The sequence below is a fragment of the Branchiostoma belcheri genome, unplaced genomic scaffold (assembly GCF_001625305.1).
Source record: "Branchiostoma belcheri isolate BF01 breed outbred unplaced genomic scaffold, Haploidv18h27 scaffold145, whole genome shotgun sequence".
Lineage (NCBI taxonomy): Eukaryota > Metazoa > Chordata > Leptocardii > Amphioxiformes > Branchiostomatidae > Branchiostoma > Branchiostoma belcheri.
In genome coordinates, this window is record NW_017802880.1 from 123,506 (window position 1) to 144,807 (window position 21,302).

Consider the following 21,302-nt stretch of genomic DNA (forward strand, 5'->3'; position numbering starts at 1 on the left):
ACACTCTGATGCATGCATTTGGCCCCATGGGTATGAACATGCCATTAAAGAACCATGCTTAATCCAGACCCATGTCCAGGCACGGTTCTGGATAGTCCACGCGTATCCAGAACAGTGCAAGGGGCAAATCTACGTTATTGGAGCCCCCTGCCTGATCCTATAATGCTAACCCATTTATGCTGGGATCACATTTCCAAAACGCGGCCCGGCCTTGCAGTCTATATGGAACGAAAGATATGATATAAAAGACAACAAAGCACAAAACGCTAATAATGGGAAGCATCTGTGTATTCATGTATTATTGAAATGAAGATTTTTCATCAATCAAAACAGCCCGGCCGGGCCCCGGTTTGGAAATGTGACCCCAGCATTAGGCATAGAGCTACATGTAGCCAGATAGACACTGTTCTGAACACAATAGTATCTTTAAAAGTATTTTGGAACATTTCATTATTTCGCATTATTAATTACCTCCTTTTAATTTGCTATTATGTTACCGTCACATGGTTTGGCAGCATTTATCTTTATGTTGGATGAAAACTTACCTGCTTTTGCTCTTCAGCAATGTCTTCACACTGTTTTAGATCGTACCTCTTCCCTTCCTCTCCTTTATCCGCTTTCTGGGGGAAAGATAAAGGTAAAAACATGATACAATAAGAAGGCTACATATGCCAAGCAAATGCTTAACCTTGGGATGGTCTAGCCTAACAAACTGCTGCTCTGTTTATTCTCACTTAAACACATTCATATATATGGTGACCAACCCCTCTAACACGCGTTACCACGGCCACTTGCTACATAATGCAATCCAACTACTCAGGGAGCCTGCTGCAGCAATGACAGGTTCTCATTACCGATGACAGTGATGAGTAATATGATAACTTTTTATAACTTTATTTTGCAAAATCAAGCCCGAAGGCTAATTGCTTTTACAATCAAGTATACTACTCATTACAATACAGTAATAGAAGACAGGCAACAACTGTCTGAAAAAAACGTCTACTACATACTACACTAGCTATTAGGGGGCTCGACTTCTTTTTTGAAGGCAGTGGATAATGAATAGAACCACATTTTGCATAATTAGTGGGTTTTGTGATCTTAGTAGAAACGTAGTCTTTTGGTGATCTTCTAAATGACGAAAGGATGGAGAAATTGTTGTAACTTTCTGAAATAATCTGTTTCTGTCGGTCTCATAGCGAGAACACTGGCTACCAAAATGTGTTTCATTTTCCACTGCAATCATTGGACAATATTAGCATAATCTCAGGTAGTTTTCTATAGCGGCCTTTTTCTATCTCTAGATAACAACTTTAGCATTCATCTTTAGCATTCCGCTAAAGATTAAGCGTTTCCAGTCCATTGTGGTACCAACTGCTATATATGCATGTGAGTCCTGGAGAAGCACCAAAGAGACAGTGCAAATGTTAGACACTTTCCAGCGTAGATGCCTCAAAACTATACTAGGCATCTCCTGGCGTGACCACGTATCAAATGAGGAGCTCATGCAAAGAGCCAAGGTTCCATCTCTCAGTGCGACTGTAATGAAAAGGAGATTGAGCTTTGCTGTACATGTGTGGAGACTCCCTGATCTCAGAACCACAAAAACAGCTCTAACATGGAAGCCAGAAGGCACACGCCCGAGAGGGCGGCCTAGAGTCACTTTGCGGAAAACACTACAAAATGATGGGGTAAAACTTGGACTTAACTCACTTAAGGATATGGCAGTAGTGGCGCAAGACCGAAACCTTTGGAGACAAAAAGTCAGACAAGGAGTCGACCTATGCAACAAGGTTTCGGGAGGATCTAAGGTCTAAGGTAAGGTAAGATAACAACACCTTGTAAAACACCGCAAAAAGCGCCGCCACGGCGAGGATCTTGACCGGCTGAATGAGGATGAGGTCAGACAGGAATGACGTCAGGAAGATGAGCAGCCAGGCCTCCGCCTTCTCCCGCCCGAACTCAAACGAGTAGAGCATGACGAAGAACGCAGAGGTGTTGGTGGCGACGAACACCAAGAGGAAGCCTGAGGATTCAGGCATTTACAGTTACTGTAAAACTTAGGGTCTGAGATTGACAGGATTTGAATGGGGGGGGGCGTTCTTCCCACTGCTTAAGGGACCAGCGAGCGCCGTAGGGGGTGTAGGGGCATGCTCCCCTGGGAAATTTTGAAAAATGAACTTTCTGAAATGGCATTTCCTGCGTTTTTTAGATGATTTCAAAGAAAAAATCAGAGATAACTATTTTTCAAAGACAAAGTGAGTCGTTTTTCAACGAGTCCAGCCTCGCTGGTGACACGAGTCAGTCCCTCTTTTAAAGAAAAATATTGGACTTTTAGATAAAAGTGGACCAAAAAGTGGACCTTTGAGCCTTGTGTGTGTGGGGGGGGGGAGGGGGGGGGTTATATGTCTGAATTGGGTAGGCCTAGGGCTAGACATGTGTTCTGGATACTCTTCACACATCCAAGGACATAGAATCTGTGTCCTAGGTACGATTATGGATACGCGTAGACTATCCAGAACAATGCCTAAGTATAGTACTGGACACTACAACAATTCTGTCGATTTACGGTTACAAGATTTTCCCCTCACTTCTTGACCTTCTTTTTAGATAAGGCCAAGTTGATTTGATTATATGGATGACATCCTCTGGGAACCCCAAAACTTATGCGCGCGTGCATGCGAATAAAAAAAATGCGAATAAAAAAAAAACTTTCTTATAAAATCTATGTGGTCATGAAGGATTAACAAATGACAGAGAATATGTTTTGGCGAATAATCTACTCTTCGAATTCATTTCTTTACATTTTCGTCTTGTTTGGTTTGATTCTGACATTCTACGACAGTGGTATCATTTTTTGCAACTTACGGTATATTTGTGCTCATTTTGCAACTGTTTTGTACGATTTACAGTATGGTTGAAAACCTTTTTTTGGGAAACGGCCGAAAATTCATCCATACAATCAAATCAACATGGCTTAAATACGAACAGAAAATAAAACAGACAAACACACCGAAAATGAATAGCAACTTAAGTTATTTACCAATATAGACGAACCACCACGGCAGCAATCCTGGTGTGGAGTTTTCTGGATCATCCAGTACAGCGTATTTCTCATTCACCTCTGCAATTGTGAACATATTTTAGATTGAATTATCTTATGGCATCTTTAAAGTTAAACCTTTTGTTCCAACACAAAAAATTCACCTAGAGCTTTCGACCAGTCACTCTGGTCTTCCTCAGTAGACTGACCCAGTGAAGCTTGTCACGTGGCTTCTTTGCAGTGTGACGTCAACACTGGGTCAAATGTATCTGGAAGACGATGTCGACCCCCGTGTTTCAACACATCCACATAGAGTCACCCGGACATTTTGTTTCACTTGACACTGTAAGGATTTTAGACACTGAACAAGACTATTTCTTGAGAGGGGTGAAGGAAGCCATATACATCAGGGCCCATCACCCTACATTGAACAGCAACGGGGTCGACATCGTCTACCAGATACCTTTGACCCAGTGTTGACGTCACACTTCAAAGAAGTCACGTGAAGAGCTTCATTGGGTCAGTCTACTGAGGAAGACAAGAGTGACTGGTAGAAAGCTCTAGGTGAGAGAATTTTTTGTGTTGGAACAAAAGTTTTAACTCTAAACATGTAACTATCAACACAGATGAACTTTCATGATCTTATAGCATCATATTAACATTTTTGCAGATGCATGATCTACATATCGTTTTTCTGTGGATTGAAACATGTCAGTTTGAACAAGTTGAAGAAATGATGAAAAATGAAGAAATTTTGCACAGCTCAGTGACGTCCCATGAGTAGACATTAATAATTTGACCTGAACAGTTTTATTGCGGTGTACATTAGAATCCTGCAGGTGGCTGGATGTATATTTATATACTAGTATTTCCACTTATAATTTTCCCTTATCTTGAAAGTTCATCTGTGTTGGTAGAAATCATTATGAAGTAAGTTTAAACTGTAATTTACAACACAGCAAATTGGCCTCACCCGAAAGATCTCTCAAGACTAGGTTCTTAGAACACAAACGACCTAGCTCGACAAACTTCGGAGGTCTCACAACATATGCACATAGAATCTCCTGGACATTTAATCTCACTGGACAAAGTAAGAATCTTGGACTCAGAACCGGACTTCTTTGCACGAGGGATTAAAAAGGCCATCTACATCAGGGCATTACAACCATCCCTCAACAGAGACGGGGGGCGCCACAGACTTTCTGTAACCTATGATCCACTGCTCACAGAGTCACGTGTGCTATCTGCGTGACTTCAAGGAAGCAGTGGATTGCTCATTCCTTGACAAAGACTGGAGTTGTACAGTTGAAAATTTGGGTGAGTCCGATTTGTTGTGTTGGAAATTAGAGTTCAAACTTGCTTCATAATAATTTCCCCTATCCGACACAAAGAGTCAACGGTAACCTTGAGACTTGATCTGCCCTGGAGAAGTCAGGTCAGTGACTTGGCCCCGCATCGTCTGCTGCTGTTCACGGGCAGCTTCCTTCCGGACCTTTAACAGCAAGTACATTTGATGGAATATATTTTGTTATACATTACTCTCTAAGGCCACAGCAAGTAAATTTTATGGATGACATCCTCCGCAGACTCCAAATCTAATGCGAGCAAAAAAAGGCAAGCCGAAAAAAACAAGGTTCCTACTTAACATTTTCAAATTTTGACTCAATCATTGTACAAATGGTTTTGATTCAGTGGGAACAGCCAGCATCACATATCACTGCATCAAAGTAACAAACAAATCATTAAATCAGAGCCTTTTCTTGTTTCCTCTCTTCATAGTTATCTACCATCCACGTTCCAGATGGAGATAAATCTTATAATTTACATTATGTACTCTTCTTCACTAGTTGCAATAACATGCTATTGGCTACATTAGTACTATCTTGTCTCATCACATACCTGTTCGGGTAAGGACGGCTGCAAGTTCATCAGGTAAACTTGGACGCTGGAGAGCTCGGTGGAAGTCGGTTTGTTGTTAGACGAAGGCCGCCTGTCTGACTTGTCCTTTCCGATGACGCGGTTGTCAGCGGAAGTAGCTACAGTGCATACAAACACATGAAGCAGGTCTTAACTGTAATGTTCAATAAAAAGGAGCTATTAACATCAGCACATTGCAACCACCAAGGGCACAAGATCGGTGACAAAGTGGGGTTCGAACCCGGAGACGCTACCGCTACCGCTATGCCACACCACACGACCTCACCTAAGACACCGGGCTACAAACTTACCCTCCTTCAGTGCATTATCAGGACGATGTTTGACGCTACGGAAAATCCAGATGATGAGGGCGTTGATAGGAAACACCACCGCAGCACTCTGCAGACCGATGGCAATCTGTAGAATATAACATCAGAAAATGATTTGTCTAAACCTCTGAAAGACAAACGTTTGGCTCCTAAGTCATAATACGTCATCTATGTGGACTATGTATAGCAACTAACTGTAGTCTAGATCTTCTATCTAGAAGCAAGAACTCAAGTCCCCTTCTACGACTTACAAAGCATGATTAAAAAAAATACAAAAAACGATGTTCTGCTGCAGTACCAAAGACAGTATGCGTAGCTAGGTGGTCGAAAATTGACCTGTTTTTCATGTCCTACCAAAAGACTATATATCACAAAAATCCACCAAGCCTTCTTGCGTTTTGCGCTAAAATATGCGAAAACACACACTCACACACACATACACACAAACACACACACACATACGGACCAAAACCAATACCTCCTTTTGTCCATGTAAGTAATGACAGGCCCCAATAATTTTAGATCTTTCTAGGCAGTGCGGCTACCTGAGGCCAGGAAATTGGAATCCTGACGTCGAACCCGAAGATGTTGACGGGTTCCGGCGGGTCGAAGTCGTCCCCCCGGCCGAAGAACATGATGTTGGCCAGCATGGTGCACATGACGATGGACAGGCAGCAGGAGACCCGCTGGGTCCGGGTGAAGGGGCTGCTGGCAGGGCGGCCGTACACCGAGTACCAGATGTGGCCGTCTCGCAGGTCCCTGAGGTTCAATCAATCAATCAATCAATCAGTCAATCAACCAACCAATCAATCAATTGGGACTGTGATTTCTCAGTATTGTCAGTTAACACATTTTACATTATATATAGAAACACTTTACATTTGGAACCGCATATTTCCCTATGATGTAACAATGCCTAGTATGTATGTCACAATTACTCTACGTTCCGGAATGCATTGTAAACAGTAAAAACTATGTAACACCTTTAGTGCACTATGCACCAAGTAACATCTAGCGTCAGTGCACAGTAAACCAGTCAAAATTGATTGCCCTGAGGAAGATGCCAGAAGGTCATCGAAACGTCGGCTCTTGAAAAATAAATGGCTGTGATCAAAGAACTTTGCTATTCATTCGTTTACCAACCTGATGAAATTATTTACGGAATCAATCAATCTATCAATCAATCTAGCTATCTATCTATCTACAAATGGAGAATCTAGAAAGTATAAACTGAAGTAAAAACTGAAAATTCAGAAGTATGAAACTGAAAAACAAGACCATAAAGTAGTTATTTTGAAGCAATGGAGGTTTATTCCAACCCACCCTCAGGTTGTTAAAACGTATCACAGAACACTGTGAAAGTCTTAGATATTCACCAGTTTCCCATCTCCAGAATGCATTGCGAAAAGAGGGGTCTAAACCTCATTTGCATAGGACAGGAAGGCATCGGAATGATCCTGTTGACGTTAAACAGCTTGTTTTTCAGTGTCACTGTATTTTGAGGTGTTGGGGAATTTTGTGCTCAACGTTAACTAAATTGCTATGGGTTGAATCTGACAACAAATAGAGAATGAATTTTTTTGAATATGTGGTTTTCTAACGTTATATAGTGATAACGCTATACTGATCCTGTAACGTTACAAACCACATGTTCCATGTTGAGAAGAACGCAAAAACTTCATTCTCTATTTGTTGTCAGATTCGACCCATAGTAATTTAAATTCATGTTGAGCATAAAATGCCCCAACACCCCAAAACACACTGAAAAAAACCTGTTTTCGCAATGCATTCTGGGGATGGGAAACTCGTGAATAAAGTAACAAGGGTTTTTCTAAACAGGGGAATAAGGGCACTACTCCCTCATGTAACCAGCTAGTTTCCTCATATCAACTTTCAGATTGAACCCTACTTACACACTATTTAGTCTTTCTCAAAATGATCTTTTTCTAGTAAAGATGTAAAAACAATACAACAATGAATTCTAGCATTACAAACTGTGTTACTCTCATAAAAAATTCCCCCTCGGCCGCTTTGCTCCCTCACCATGCTTGCAATCTGCTCCCTCATGCTAAATTTTTTTAGAAAAACCCCTGCTTACCTTGTAGTTCTATCGGCGAACAGAGTACTGAAGGCCACCAGCTGCTCGTCCTTAGCTGCAGGCAACACGCGCTGAATTTGCTCATCGTCCTCATCAAAGGCCAACCACCTGGAGTTGGTAGAAAAAAATTGAAGCTGGTGCCACTTTAGAGCATTGATTCTAATACTCACGTTCAGATAATTGTGATACAGTATAAAGTAGGATGGATTCACTCCATAATGGTGCATTATGTAACATTTTTCACCAAAAATTGAAACATCTTAAAATCTGCGTGTGATTGTAACTTACTTCCAGTTTTGGACATAATTTCGCAATTATCTCACATTTCTGACATGTATAGTTGGTGCTAAAACAGCCCACACGAGGCGCACTCAGTTTTTGATGCCACCACAAATTGCCAGAATGTAAACAAACATGGCTGACAGCTGTATTCCCAACTTTTAAACACACTCGTACGGTATGGCGTCATATTTTGGCATCTCCACTTTCTGAATGGCACTGACCTATAGGGTTGATTCAACTTTAAGAAATGACCAAACAATGACTTTTGTATCGTACTAATGTTATATAATACAGCTTAAAGCTCCAATCGCACGCGCCCCTCATCTGGAGCAGAACTGAAGTTCTAAACGGGAACTATGTGGCCCTAGATGTCTTACCGAGGGGCGGCTGCCGTTTGCTAGATGTCAGCTAGCTTGAGGAATGAATCCAATCTACTTTATACGTTAAGGTGGTTCGAATTCTTTGTAAACTTTGCTTCTGAAATCATCTGTTATTGTCTATATTGTATAATATAGTGTTTATTTACTGTGTTTTAACACAAATCAAATAAAAACAACTTCATTGCTCAACAACTGTAGCTGGTACAATGTATGGCAAAGAAACGACAAGGGTACATACACAAACTAATACTAAAATATAATTCTAACGAGCTAGTCCATAATGATGAAAAAGCTAATCTATTGTGTTTTCTTAAGAAGAGTATTATTACATTATGTAATTAAGGAGATATATCAGTTAGTTACAATATGGTGTCGCTTTTGTAATGATTCAGATATGAATTTACACGTACACTGATATCTGAGTAGGATATGAAAGGAACATATTGAAGATATCTGATTTTGAGTGGGGTAGCGTAACATTAGTTTTGGAAGCTATGGATTGCATCAACTTTTGTCTGTTTTCTTCATATGTTGGACAAGACATCATAAAGTGGAATTCGTCTTCAATACCCTCCTTGCATGTTTCTATGGATGTTTCTATGTGGAGTTTGTCTAAACTTATCCGGAGTTTTGTGATGGCTGTTCTGTGTCGAATGTTTGTAATTTTCAGATATATTTCCTCGTGGTAAGTATTTTTTTAATAATCTGTATGTCCGTAATTTGTTGTTGTTCCTCATTACTGATATAAAAGATTGGAGATACATGTCCTTAAGACGTTAATTGATGGAAGATATAATTTGGAGCAAATTGAAGGTAGAAGACAAGGACGAATGCCAAACATAGGCAAAACCGCTTTCCTCTAATGTCTTACGAACACCAGCAGCCCAGCATTTGGCACCTATCGCATCTAAATCAAATTGGCACAAAAGGGCGTCTGCAGAGAGACTGTCAGCTGGCACGTTCTGGCGTATTCTGAGGTAGTGTTTGATGGCGTTTAGTGACGCTTCTAACCTCATTGGATATCTCCCTAATTCGGCCATCACAGCAAGGTTACAAGAAGATTTAAATTTTGGCACATTTAAAGTCTGTTTGCAGAATTGAGGCATAATCTTTGCCTACCTGTTGCAGAGGAAATAGTGCTGCTCTTCGAGCAGTAGATCGTCCACAATGATCCTGTCCAGAAACCTGTGATTGTAAAATATAGAACACTGGTCACTCTCTCGTCTTTAGCATCTTTACTGTCTAATGTGTCCTATGTATGGTAGCACTGTGATGTGTTTTGCTTTTCCAAACACGTTTCCCTCAGGCCACAGCAAGAAAATCTTATGAATGACATCCTCCACAAACTCCGAATCTAATGCGAGCGGGTGAACAAAAAACAAGGCGGGCCGAAAAAAAATAAGGTTCCTACAATTTGAAATTTTGACTCAATCATTGTACAAATGGTTTTGATTCAGTAGGAACATCACATATACACAGCCAGTGTCACATATCACTGCATCAAAGTAAGAAACAAAACATTGAATCAGAGCCTTTTCTTGTCTCCTCTCTTCATAGTTATCTGCCATCCCCCTTCCGGCATGGTAACAGACATATTTGCCCATTTTCGACATAGTGACATAGTGTTGTTGTTTTTTTTTAAATCAGGCGAAAACTTAGGCGCGCTGATGTCATCCATAAAAATTACTTCCTGTGTTACACAGAACGGCACGTTGCCAGTTGACCATATATTTCAGAAGATTTTACCAGGATGGCTCCTTGCCGGAGTTGTCGTGCCACACGCGCACGTGGGTGAGCCAGCCCGGGTCGGTCTGGGTGCACAGAACAAACCCGGCCACGTTCCCCCGCTCAAACATGGCGGAGTAGGGCTGGTGCAGGAGGAACGGGCCGCACTCACGGGTCGCTCCGTGCAGCATGACGGAAACCTGCGGGCGAAGGAGAAAATGAATTGTACCCTTGAAAGATACACTGACTTAATTTTACGGATGCCATCCTCCTAGCTTCGGTTATTAATCCCATTTATTTGCTACCAAAAAGAAGTTGTCTTGGAAAAGCGTGCTAACTGCATTGACATGTGCTAAAGATTGCAAACAAACAAAAATATTTACCATATCATTAAATTTATCATACTCACCTATTGGTAAAAAATGTGATAGCACCCCCTCTAACCCTTTTTTTACCAAAAGGTCTGTCATGCAGATATTTTACCAAGACGTAAAAAATGTGCTAGCACCCTTAAAAAACCATTGGTACAAAATAAGGTTTCACACAATTTTTGGCCTAAAACGTTTTTCCACCACAACTAATTATGCCTACTAAATACATGTACTAAATAATCAAGTCTATCCTCCTAGGACCCCCAAACTAGTGCGCGCGGGTGAATTAAAAAAAAGTTCAGCCAAAATAAAAGAAATGCTACTAAACCACAGGGAAACGAAGCTAGTATTGTGAAATTGCGGTAGTACGAGTACATAGCGACTTGCACGACAAGCCGACACATGCTGGCCTTTTGCAGCATATATGAGTCGGCACTGTACTGAGTTTTTGAGTTCCATGGAGCCTCAGTAGCCTAAGCGCCGTCCTCCGTAGTTACCGACGGCTTCCTGTCTTTGCTGGCTACCATGGACTACGGAAGATGGCACTAGGCCAGAGCCTCGATGGGGGGGCGGGCGAAAATTAATGCGCGCGTGGATGTCACCCATGCATAAAATTAAATCAGTGTGGCCAAACATTTGAAAAGCAAATGCATAATGTTCACATGGTCCAGCCTAACAACCTAATGGTATCAATTATGCAAATGGAGACTTAATTTGCATACATAATGAGAAAATGATATAATTACATTGTGGTAACTGCCTGGAATTTCATACTTGGGCATTTGAAAGTTAAGTGAAGGTGAACATCCTTAGACATAACTTATTCAAATAAGGGACTCATTTGCATAATTTATAAGGGAATGCTATAATGGCATTCTTTGTTATGATAAGACTGTCTTTTGGTGTAGAATATGATCAACATATATAATTCGAATTCATGCAATTGGGGATCCTATTTGCACAATCAGGGGGATTACCGGTAATCTATAATTTCTTAGTCATAAAGGCTAACATCATTTGGCGAAGGTATGAGATCGTGGAGCTCTAGTTCTAATTCAAACACATTTATTTGACCCACCTTTGCTGTTGTCCCGGCATTAACTCTCGGTCCGGTGAAGACCCTCATGTAGTAACGAGGTTTAGGATCTTCTGTGTCATCGAAGATTGCTGCTGTGGTGACCTGGAACATTTAAACAGAACAGAAGAATTCGAATTCCTCATGAAACTTGACAAACCATGTATCATTAACTCAATATGTTCGAACATCTTTAACTGCGTCAAGAAGCGAGAAGAAGTTGAACCTGTAAATAGTAGATCACATTAGTATGTATAGCCACGGTCACAACCCGCCGTACGTGCGTCTTTCTGCGTGCTGTCTACGTGCAAAAACGTGGGCATCCGTGCGTGGGGAGTACCGCTTCCGTACGGAATCCTACGGATTTGGGAGCACGCAGACACGCCATAGAACTTTAAGTGCATGTGAAACTTTTTCTACGTGCGGACGGCACTCTTTCCCCACGTTTTCAGAAAAAAACGTAGCAGACTTAGCCTCCCAAAAAACGTACGGACAAAAAACGCGTACGGCGGGTTGTGACCATGTAAGTGTCATTGCTGTATTCTTTTTCCCCTGTTTATTCATGACCTGTACTTAGCACAAACGTACAATAAAGGGCTTTCATTCAATAATGACGAACCACAGAAGTACCTTCCCGAGGTCCTTGGCGTCGTTTTTCCGTGTCCAGGGCACACACAGGGCGATGTAGAAGGAGAACAGCACGCAGCACGTCATGATGCCCACCGGGTTCTGGATGAGGTTCTTCAGCAGGAGGAAACCTTTCAGCGCCCGCTCGAAGTTGATCTCGTTCGGAGCCACCAGGCCAGAAAACTTGGTCAGATGATCACAGCGGCAATGGAGGTGGGTCCGACTTGTCAGGGGTCCAACCTGCGGAATTCCACATATCAACAAAGGGGCAGGCGATAGCCTCTACCAGGCTTGGGGAGGCGGCTGGAAAGGGTAGAAATCGGCCAAATGTTCTCTCAACGGACAAACTCCCTTGGCATGCTTTTCTCTCTATTTGGCCGATTTCTACTCTGTCTAGCCGCCTCCCCAAGCTAGCCTGGTAGAGGCTAGCAGTCCATAAAACTAAAGTATTGAAATACTACTTTTAGTGTGATTTTAGATTTGTTGCACACTGCTGCAATTGGAATGATTTTAGAATTCTACTTGTTTTAAAAATTTAGTCAAAGTGTATTATTCCGTTGACAGATTGTAACTGAGCATGCAATTCAGGCTGCAATATGCCTTTGTGCAATAAACCAATTTGAATAAAGTCTTATAGTCAAAGTTTATTGCACACCGATTGTCACGGATACAATGTATGGCAAATAATAAATTTACTAGTTGGTATGAGTCTATCATAATGCTACATATATGGTCAACGGTTACTGTGTCTGACAGAGTGTTATAAAGAACTACTGGCTAGAAAATAATTCAACTCTACACGTACGTTCTACATTACGCTAAACTTTATTGATATTTACATGTACCTTGAGTTCGCAGAAGGAAAATATATTGTTTTTGTTCTGTTTCAAATCCTGTACGAAAAGAATAAGACTGATCTCAACCTGATTACTGGTGCTGAAAGGGAATCATGTGACATTGGTGACAGCTGCCTGGCCTAGGTCACAAAGACCTTATTTGTTGAAGAAGAAAAATATGAAACAAACAAAACAATTTGTTCTCCTTCTCCGAACGACGGTAAGGCCACACCGACTTAATTTTATGGATGACATCCGCGCGCGCTTTAATTTTCGCCTGTTCTTAAAAAAAAGATCACGTCCTCCGAGGCTCTGGCCTGGCTGTAGGCCTGGGTAGTCCATGGTAGTTAGCGATAATATGGAGCCAGACACCCAGGCTACTGAAGCTCCATGACTCAAAAACTCAGTACATACGTACAATGCCCATTAATAAATTCCGAGAAAAGCTACCATGTGCCAGCTTGTCGTATACGACGCTATGTACTGCCGCAAATTCACAATACCAGCTTTGTATTCCCGTGCTTTAGTAGCAGTTTTGTTTTTGGCCGGAATTTATTTTTATTCGCCCGCGCGCACTAGTTTGGGGGTCTTCAAATGATGTCATCCATAAGATTAAGGCGGTGTGGCCTAAACAAAGAAAAGCGATGCGTCCTACCTCACAACCATCCCTGTCCCAGAAATGGCCATCCTCGTTGAAGAAAACACATTCTACAGGTTCAATGAAGACTCCGAGCGACACTGCTGGATGACCTCCCCTCTCGGTGCCATCTGCACCCGTAAGCTCAATTCCTTCGAAAATAAGAAATCGAAGATAGAGTGAAGTGCTTAGAGATGTTGTGAATATCTTTTATTTATTTATCTATTAGAACTCAACGCAAGTACAAACATACAAGTGGAAGGGAGGACAAAACAGGTGTATTGACACCTTTACAAGTTGTCCTCCCAAACAACAATATAAATACAGTACAATACAAATTACAATTCGGAACAATTGTTGACATGAAATAAAAATTACTACAATAACATACATTATTCATAAAAATACAATACAATACACTTCCATGAAATATGAGAGAAGAGAAAAGAGATGAGCAAAACAAGATTCATTGCTCACTACAGTTCTGACTTCCCTTGCTCTTGGTCCACGTCTTGTGTATATAACCATTATATACAATTGTAATAATATTAAAAACTAGTAATAATACTAATGAGGTCTTTAAAAAAGCTGTACAGGGGGCAAACCCACAAGATGTGGACCAAGAGCAAGGGAAGTCAGAACTGTAGTGAGCAATGAATCTTGTTTTGCTCATTATTGTGAAGTTCTTTCTGCTTCTGTGCGTTTTCCACTTTTACTACCAACCAGTCTGCGGAGAGTCCATTTTGACCTCCATTTTGACCTTCCTGTCAATCTGCTGTTACCACATTCTCACTTTCTCTGATACAATCATTAGAATGACCAGGACACACAAGCAAGCAAGCATACAATTACAGAAAACGAAGCATCTGTACACAGAGATAAACTAAATAAATATCAAAAGGACAACGACTTTTTAAATTGGTTATGCTAAGGCCACAGCAAGTAATTTCTATGGATGACATCAGCGCGCGTATTTACTTTCGCCGGATTTTGGGCAAGAAATTTTGTTGCCCTCTGACAATGGTCAACATGCCGAAAATGGGCAAAGATGTCTGTTGCCATGCCGGAACGTGGATGGCAGATAACTATGAAGAGAGGAGACAAGAAAAGGCTCTGATTTAATGTTTGGTTCTTACTTTGATGCAGTGATATGTGATGCTGGCTGTGTATATGTGATGTTCCTACTGAATCAAAACCATTTGTACAATTATTTGAGTCAAAATTTTAAATTGTAAGAACCTTGTTTTTTTTCGGCCCGCCTTGTTTTTTTTTTTTCGCCCGCATTGGATTTGGTATCTGCGGAGGATGTCATCCATAAACTTTACCTGTGGCCTTACAAAATGGACTAAAACTAAATGGAATAGAATATAACTAAAAGGAATAAAAAGCATCATCCTCCCACCGAGGTACCAGTTGGTGTTGTTGCCGTCCCACGTGACCGGTTCTACGTCACTGAGACGCACCCGCCAGCTGTACGAGTCTGACGTCACGGTGACGTTTTCATCCAGATCAAGCGAATAGCTGGGAGAACAAAAGAAACATTCTAGTCCATGGGCCAGAGCCCCAAATTTCACATATCGGTACCACCTGGGGTGCTGCAGTACCAAGGTCAGCCACCAGGAGGCCCAAAATTAACTTTGACCTTTGCTTACCCAACATCTACCCACATACCAAATATCATTACAATCCATCATTTGCTGGTCACAAATGTGCGGAAACACAAACACACACAGACACACACACACACACACACGGGCACACCAAAAACAATACCTCCATTTTTCATGGAGGTAAACATTCTGTATGTATATGACCATACCTCATGTTAGCAGGAACGGGAAGTGTGGTAGTCAGGTCGAACTGAGAGGCGTTAGGTTTGATGCCGTACGCCAGGTACAGGGTGAAGGTTGGAGGCACCAGTGGATCCCGGGGATCCAGGAAGATGTATATGTCTGCCGGGTCGGTGGAGGTGTTGTACTTAAATGGGACGTACTGAAAGGAAAAAAAAGGTACTTTTAGTAAACTTTCAAAGTTGGAGATATGCCCGAAGAATTTCATTAAATTCCATTTTGGTCTCTCGTTCCCTGGCATTCAAAAATCAAATGAGTTGAAATTCGGTGTACTAGTACCTAGGACTCAGTCAACAATATATTTGGGAAAATATGACCTGAAATTTAGTATGGGAGATCCTTTGATACAAGCCCACAGAATGTTAATTATGCTTCTGGCGTTTGTCACTTTAGAATTATGTAAAATGGGACTTTTCTTGCAATTTTTTTACCAAAAATGTCCAGTTTTGGCTCCTTTGCGCTAATACGAAAATCAAATGACATGAAATTAAGCATAAGCGTAGTTTGGCACCAAATGCTTAGCTTGGACTATAGTGTTATTCAGATTCAGCTACCATATATAACCAGCTTTCAGAATACATGCAACTACATGAGTGCCAAATTTGGTTCTTTCAGACAAAATTGCACAATATTCAGCTATGCCGGACTATAAGCATTACCGAAAGACCCAAACAAACCGATCAACATAACAGAGTGTTTACCACAATTTCCCCGTCAACTGTAACGTCATCAAACTCTACCGCTGCCACAGACTGGTTGTGCCTCAGGATAGAAAACTCCACGGGCTCCTCAAGACCGGAGATCCCCTTCCTCTCCAAGGCGTCGGTGAAGTGCAGCCCCCCTATCCCGATCTTCAGGTCCCGGCGGCTGAAGTTGGTGGCGTACTCGAAAGGGTTCCTCCAGCGACTGTGGAAAACCTGAGGAATTCACAATCAGGGCAAAGGTCACTATATATATTTTGCGTAGGCCCAGCATGCCCATTTTGATGATAGCATCCAGCCTTATTCTTGGCATATCTTGCTAATTCCTTGCATTTCAAAGCTGGGGGAGGGGCTTTTTTGTTTTCTTGAAAAAAAATTAGGCTTGTTTTTATGCTGGGTAGAGCTCTAGAAGTGATGCTATGTTGCTATGTTTTGTGATTATAGTCAAACACTCAAGTAGATGCTTTTTGGTAGCTTATTTCTTAGATTACCATATATTATAATGGGAGCTCGGAATGGTGGGCTGTGGCCACAATTATGTGAACCAGTTAAAAAATATGTATAGGAAGTATACCCATACAGCATTATGCTCATAACAACTGCTGACAATTTCAGACATCACATCTAACAACAGTGTTACCAGTAATGCTACATACCTTAAAGTATGGTTGATATCACAAATTATTATCACAAAAAATATTTCCATCCCACCTGTGTGCCATTGAAGGCGCAGAAATCGTTCCTCGCTATTGACTCCAGTCGAGGCTTACTAATGTCACCGGTAATCCTCTATGGGTGTAGAAATTAATTTGTTGAAGTAAGAGAAAATGTGAATGAACTAGAGAAGTAACAATTGCAAAGCAAATGCATAATGTTTACCTTCGGACATGGTCTACTCTGTTAATTCTTACTCAAACACATTCACATACATGTACTACTAGTATATGGTGACAGGAGCAGAGTAGACAATGAAATTGCAACATTATGTAACCCAACACCAGTCACTATGGTGACAGACGTAAACAAATCATGTCATTGGTCAGGTCAGAGGTCACTGTTTGGAGAAGAAGAAGAAGGGAAAGAAACTGAGTAAAAAATATGTTTTCCTTCGGTAAACATAATAAATATGTAGATGTATGATTTATGTGGTAAAATAGTGTAGCCTATTGTTGAATTCCAGCATTTTCTAACAGACTCAATAGAACAGGGGGTTCGACGTGTTCGATCAGGAATGGTCTAATGTGAATGCAATCTTAGTAAGGCCTCTGCTACAAAACAAGATAGAAAGTGAAATGTCATTTTTTTTTTTTTGTATCCACTACCTTTCGTCAGTGACCAGCGAAAGGTAGTGGATACTGCTCAGTCACTGACGAAAGCTAGTGGATACTAGCTGAAACGTCTGACCGTTTCCAAAATCATATCCAGTAGCTTGAGTAACTGCTTTTTGGTTTAACCGGTGCTTTACCTGACAGGCCAACTAATGCAAGTATGAAGTAGCCTTTTTTTAGTCAAAGGCTTTTTTCGTGCGAGGCTATGTCTGCCTGGGATGTATTGTATCAGAAATAAACTATTCCTTCAATAAAAGCGTACCATCACTGAACGAGCGTATGCCTTCACGATGACTGGTAATGGGGGTAGTCTGAACCAGGTCCCGTCTTCAAAGCTGGTAAAATGGACGGTGTGATTTTCATAGTTGAACCACGACCGACAGTCAGTCCTGTTCACCACCACCTACAGACCATGGAAAAAAACAACAGTTGAACTTTGGCATAGGCCAAAGCACGTAAATTGTAGGGATGACATCCTCGACAGACTCCGAATCGGCGGAGTGAAAAAAAAAAAAAACAAGCCAGGCCGAAAAAAATCAAGGTTCCTAAAATTTAAAATTTTGACTTAATCTTTGTATAAATAGTTTTGATTCAGTGGGAACATCGCATATACACAGCAATCATCACATATCACTGCATCAAAGTAAGAAACAAAACCCTTACAAGGCCCTACTCAACATGTCCCCTCCCCACATCTCAGGTCTGTTCACACAGCTAAGGAAGGTGCACACACACAATACACGCCTTAGATCACAGGGTGGGCTACAACTGCTAAAAGCTCAACTTCAATATAAAAAGAAATTCCTCTCTTGTACTGGTGCCACATTATGGAACTCACTCCCACCTCATTTAAAAAGAGCAGATTCTGTTTCTTCCTTTAAGCGCCTTTACAACCAGGAGTGTGTTGCCACATCATAACTTGTTATCAAACAGCATTGATATGCAAATTCCTTTGTTATATTCCTTTGTTATTGCCTTGATTTGTTTTTTGTATTATTGCCTTTATTACTATGAGTTGTGGCTCTTGGTTTGACAAATTTGTTTTATTACCACTTTACTGAGTTGCGGCATTATATAGTACTTTTACTTTTATTTGTACTAAGTTGACTTTAATTTGTACATATAAGTTGACTTATCATTTTGTTATCTCTGTTATTTTCTTGTATATTTTATTTATGTATGCCTGCAGGGCACATTGAAAAACGCCTTAGTGGCGATATGTACACCCTGGGTAAACAAATAAAAACAAACAAACAAACAAACAAACATTGAATCAGGGCATTTTCTTGTCTCCTCTCTTCATAGTTATCTGCCATCCACCTTCCGGCATGGCAACAGACATCTTTGCCCATTTTCGGCATATTGACCACTGTCAGAAGGCAACAAAGTTTCTTGTTTTCTTTCCAAAATCAGGCGAAAATCAATGTGTGCGCTGATGTCATCCACAAAAAGTACTTGCTGTAGCCTAAAATTAAAACTTTTGTGCCAACGCAAAAGGTAAATTTAACAATGTTATCATCTAGATCCTTCGGCCAGTTAGTCTGATCTTCCTCAGTAGACTAACCCAGTGAGACAAGTCACGTGGCTTCTCTGAAGAGTGTCAGCTGTTTCAACACTGGTCCATCCCCCTTCACTCAACCGCGACGGGGGCCGACATCGTTTACCAGATACCTTTGACCCAGTGTTGACGCTTCAATTCAGAGAAGCCACGTGACTAGTCTCACGGGGTCAGTCTACTAACTTAAGGAAGATCAGAGTGACTGGTCGAAAGGTCTAGGCCATAGGCCAAAACTTTTGTTCCACACATTGACCTTTTTGTGTTAGAACAAAAGTTTTAACTTTAACCATATAGAACGGCCAAACTTGGTGACTTTTCCTTGTTGGCAACAATTCTGTATCATTGGAATAAGATAATAATTTTTTTCTGTCGTCATGGCAACGGGTTTCTGAGATAGGCATTTTTTGCTAAATTTAGTAATTTTAGTTTCAACAATAGAATTTTATGGGTTTCATGTCAAATTAAACATGGTTTCTAATATCTAAGTGGCTTATAACAATTGTTTTAAAATCATTATGAATCTGCCTCGGTCTGTCACTATATTGACACTTTTGAAACCAGGAGGAGGAGAATTTGTTATTCTTTTCTAAAAAGGTTATTTTCCTCCAACAACGCAATAATCCTTCGCTTAATACATTCCGATGCCTTTTACAGGAATTCACTCTTCCGGAAGACCTACCATTTATTATGCTTTTAGGTTTCTTCCTGTTTTACTTGTATGTCTGTAGAGTTTTTGTATTATTTTAATGATGTATTTCACATGTGTTATATGTTTTTTTTTTACCTGAAATAAAGAAAGAATGAAAAATTAATAACATCCCATGTAATTTTATGTAAATTTTAGAGATGCATGATTTATGCTAATTTGATGACGTCATTGGCCGAAATCCAAGATGGCGGACCATATCATTAGGTATATACAGGTTATTTTCCTTAAAATTTCATCAATACTTCCATTTCTTTTTACAAAAAAAGTTCAAATGAATGTCTTTAGTCTGAAAAAAAATCTATTTTTGAAAATCCAACATTGGTGATCCAAAATGGCGGATAGCTTAAATATGCATGACGTCATTCTATGACGTCACCGGTGTTGCTATGGGCAACATAAGACTTAGTACACCCTAATATTCTGTCATAAACACTTTTGGTAAAGTTATGTTGTATACCATGTAGTTTTCAGGGAATAACCTATCTAGACGGTTTTGGCCAATAAAATCACATTAATGACGTCATATTCGGTCATAATGACATCATATTACGTCATAACGACAAAAAAATTGTACTTATAATAAATTTTTACTAGTACACCATCCTCTGAAAATTTGGTGGTCATACAACATACCGTCCGCGAGTTCTGAGGGGGGGTCGAATGAGCTCCTATCCCCCCCTCCCGTCCCACCAAGCCCAAAAAAGCCCGGTCTAGATAGGGTTAAACGTGTAACTACTAACACAGATGAACTTTCATGATAATATAGAACTTTTTTACAATCATAATGATAGTTTGTACCTGGAAGTCTTGTGATGATATCATAGTGACGACTTCGACCTTCGACTTTCCCCTTAGAATCCCGTCAGTCAGCTCATTTATGGCTTCAAAAGCTGTGGTTGTGGCGTTACGATTCTGCAGCCGAACAACGAAGATCAAATTACGTTTTGCTTTCTAAGGCCATGTTGGTTGGATTATATGGATGACATCCTCTGGGAACAGCAAAACTGATGCGCGCGTGCGAATGAGTTTTTAAAAAAATGCTTTTATTATGAAATCTACGTGGTTTTGAACGAGTATGGTTTGGCGAATAATATGGTCTTCAAATTCATTTCTTTACATTTTCGTCTTTGTCGTTTGATTTCGTCTTTGTCGTTTCATTGTACGACATTGGTATCGTTTTCCAATGTTTTTTCTTCAACTTACGGTATATATTTGCTCATTTTGCAACTGTTTTGTAGAATTTACAGTATGGTTCAAAAAAAATTTTTTTGGAAACGCCTAATAATGAATTGCACATTTGTGCCACACTTGGCTAAGTAGAGGTCAAACAAAACAATATGAATGGACCCGGTTAACAGATACAAAATTAACTAACTATCGTTATATAAATTCAACTTCTCGCTTTTTGTCAGGGTAGAAACTCCGATGGATTATGTACAGCACTTGGTCAGAACGTATTGTTTAAGATCGTACTCGCACATTTCGGGATGATATCCTGTGTATAGTTTTCAAATTTTGTGTCCAAAAAGATATTGCCTGCATCCAGTAAAAAAACTGTGAAGAATCCGCGTTTCACACAGGCGCAGTACCATCATACGACATGCTGTATCAGCCTATGCTACCCATAGTACCTATAGTTACATATCCTTGTTACAACGTACACAAGAGAATGATCAGGGGTGTCAGAGTATACGGTGCAATTTTACGGAATACAGTGCAATTTTACTAGTATACAGTGCAATTTTAGGGAATACAGTGCAATCGTATTAGAATACAGTGCAATTTTACAGAATGCAGTGCAATTTTACTAGTATACAGTGCAATTTTACAGAATGC

The 21,302-nt window shown here is 40.5% G+C and overlaps 1 protein-coding gene across 1 annotated transcript in view; it reads right to left on the reverse strand.

Annotated features, from left to right (window-relative positions):
* Window positions 1-21,302, reverse strand: part of LOC109464987 (polycystic kidney disease protein 1-like 2) — a 60,705-nt gene that overhangs the window by 17,111 nt on the left and 22,292 nt on the right. Inside the window, exons 12-29 of the mRNA XM_019762104.1 lie at window positions 20,265-20,378; window positions 17,462-17,602; window positions 16,583-16,660; window positions 15,872-16,087; window positions 15,140-15,312; window positions 14,723-14,841; window positions 13,339-13,472; window positions 11,851-12,087; window positions 11,224-11,325; window positions 9,796-9,974; window positions 9,169-9,234; window positions 7,388-7,495; window positions 5,835-6,048; window positions 5,272-5,377; window positions 4,943-5,079; window positions 4,448-4,535; window positions 1,839-2,026; window positions 546-620 (exon numbers count right to left, since the gene is read on the reverse strand). Coding sequence (XP_019617663.1) covers window positions 546-620; window positions 1,839-2,026; window positions 4,448-4,535; window positions 4,943-5,079; window positions 5,272-5,377; window positions 5,835-6,048; window positions 7,388-7,495; window positions 9,169-9,234; window positions 9,796-9,974; window positions 11,224-11,325; window positions 11,851-12,087; window positions 13,339-13,472; window positions 14,723-14,841; window positions 15,140-15,312; window positions 15,872-16,087; window positions 16,583-16,660; window positions 17,462-17,602; window positions 20,265-20,378 — 2,475 coding nt within the window. The remainder of the gene's footprint in view (window positions 1-545; window positions 621-1,838; window positions 2,027-4,447; window positions 4,536-4,942; window positions 5,080-5,271; window positions 5,378-5,834; window positions 6,049-7,387; window positions 7,496-9,168; window positions 9,235-9,795; window positions 9,975-11,223; window positions 11,326-11,850; window positions 12,088-13,338; window positions 13,473-14,722; window positions 14,842-15,139; window positions 15,313-15,871; window positions 16,088-16,582; window positions 16,661-17,461; window positions 17,603-20,264; window positions 20,379-21,302) is intronic.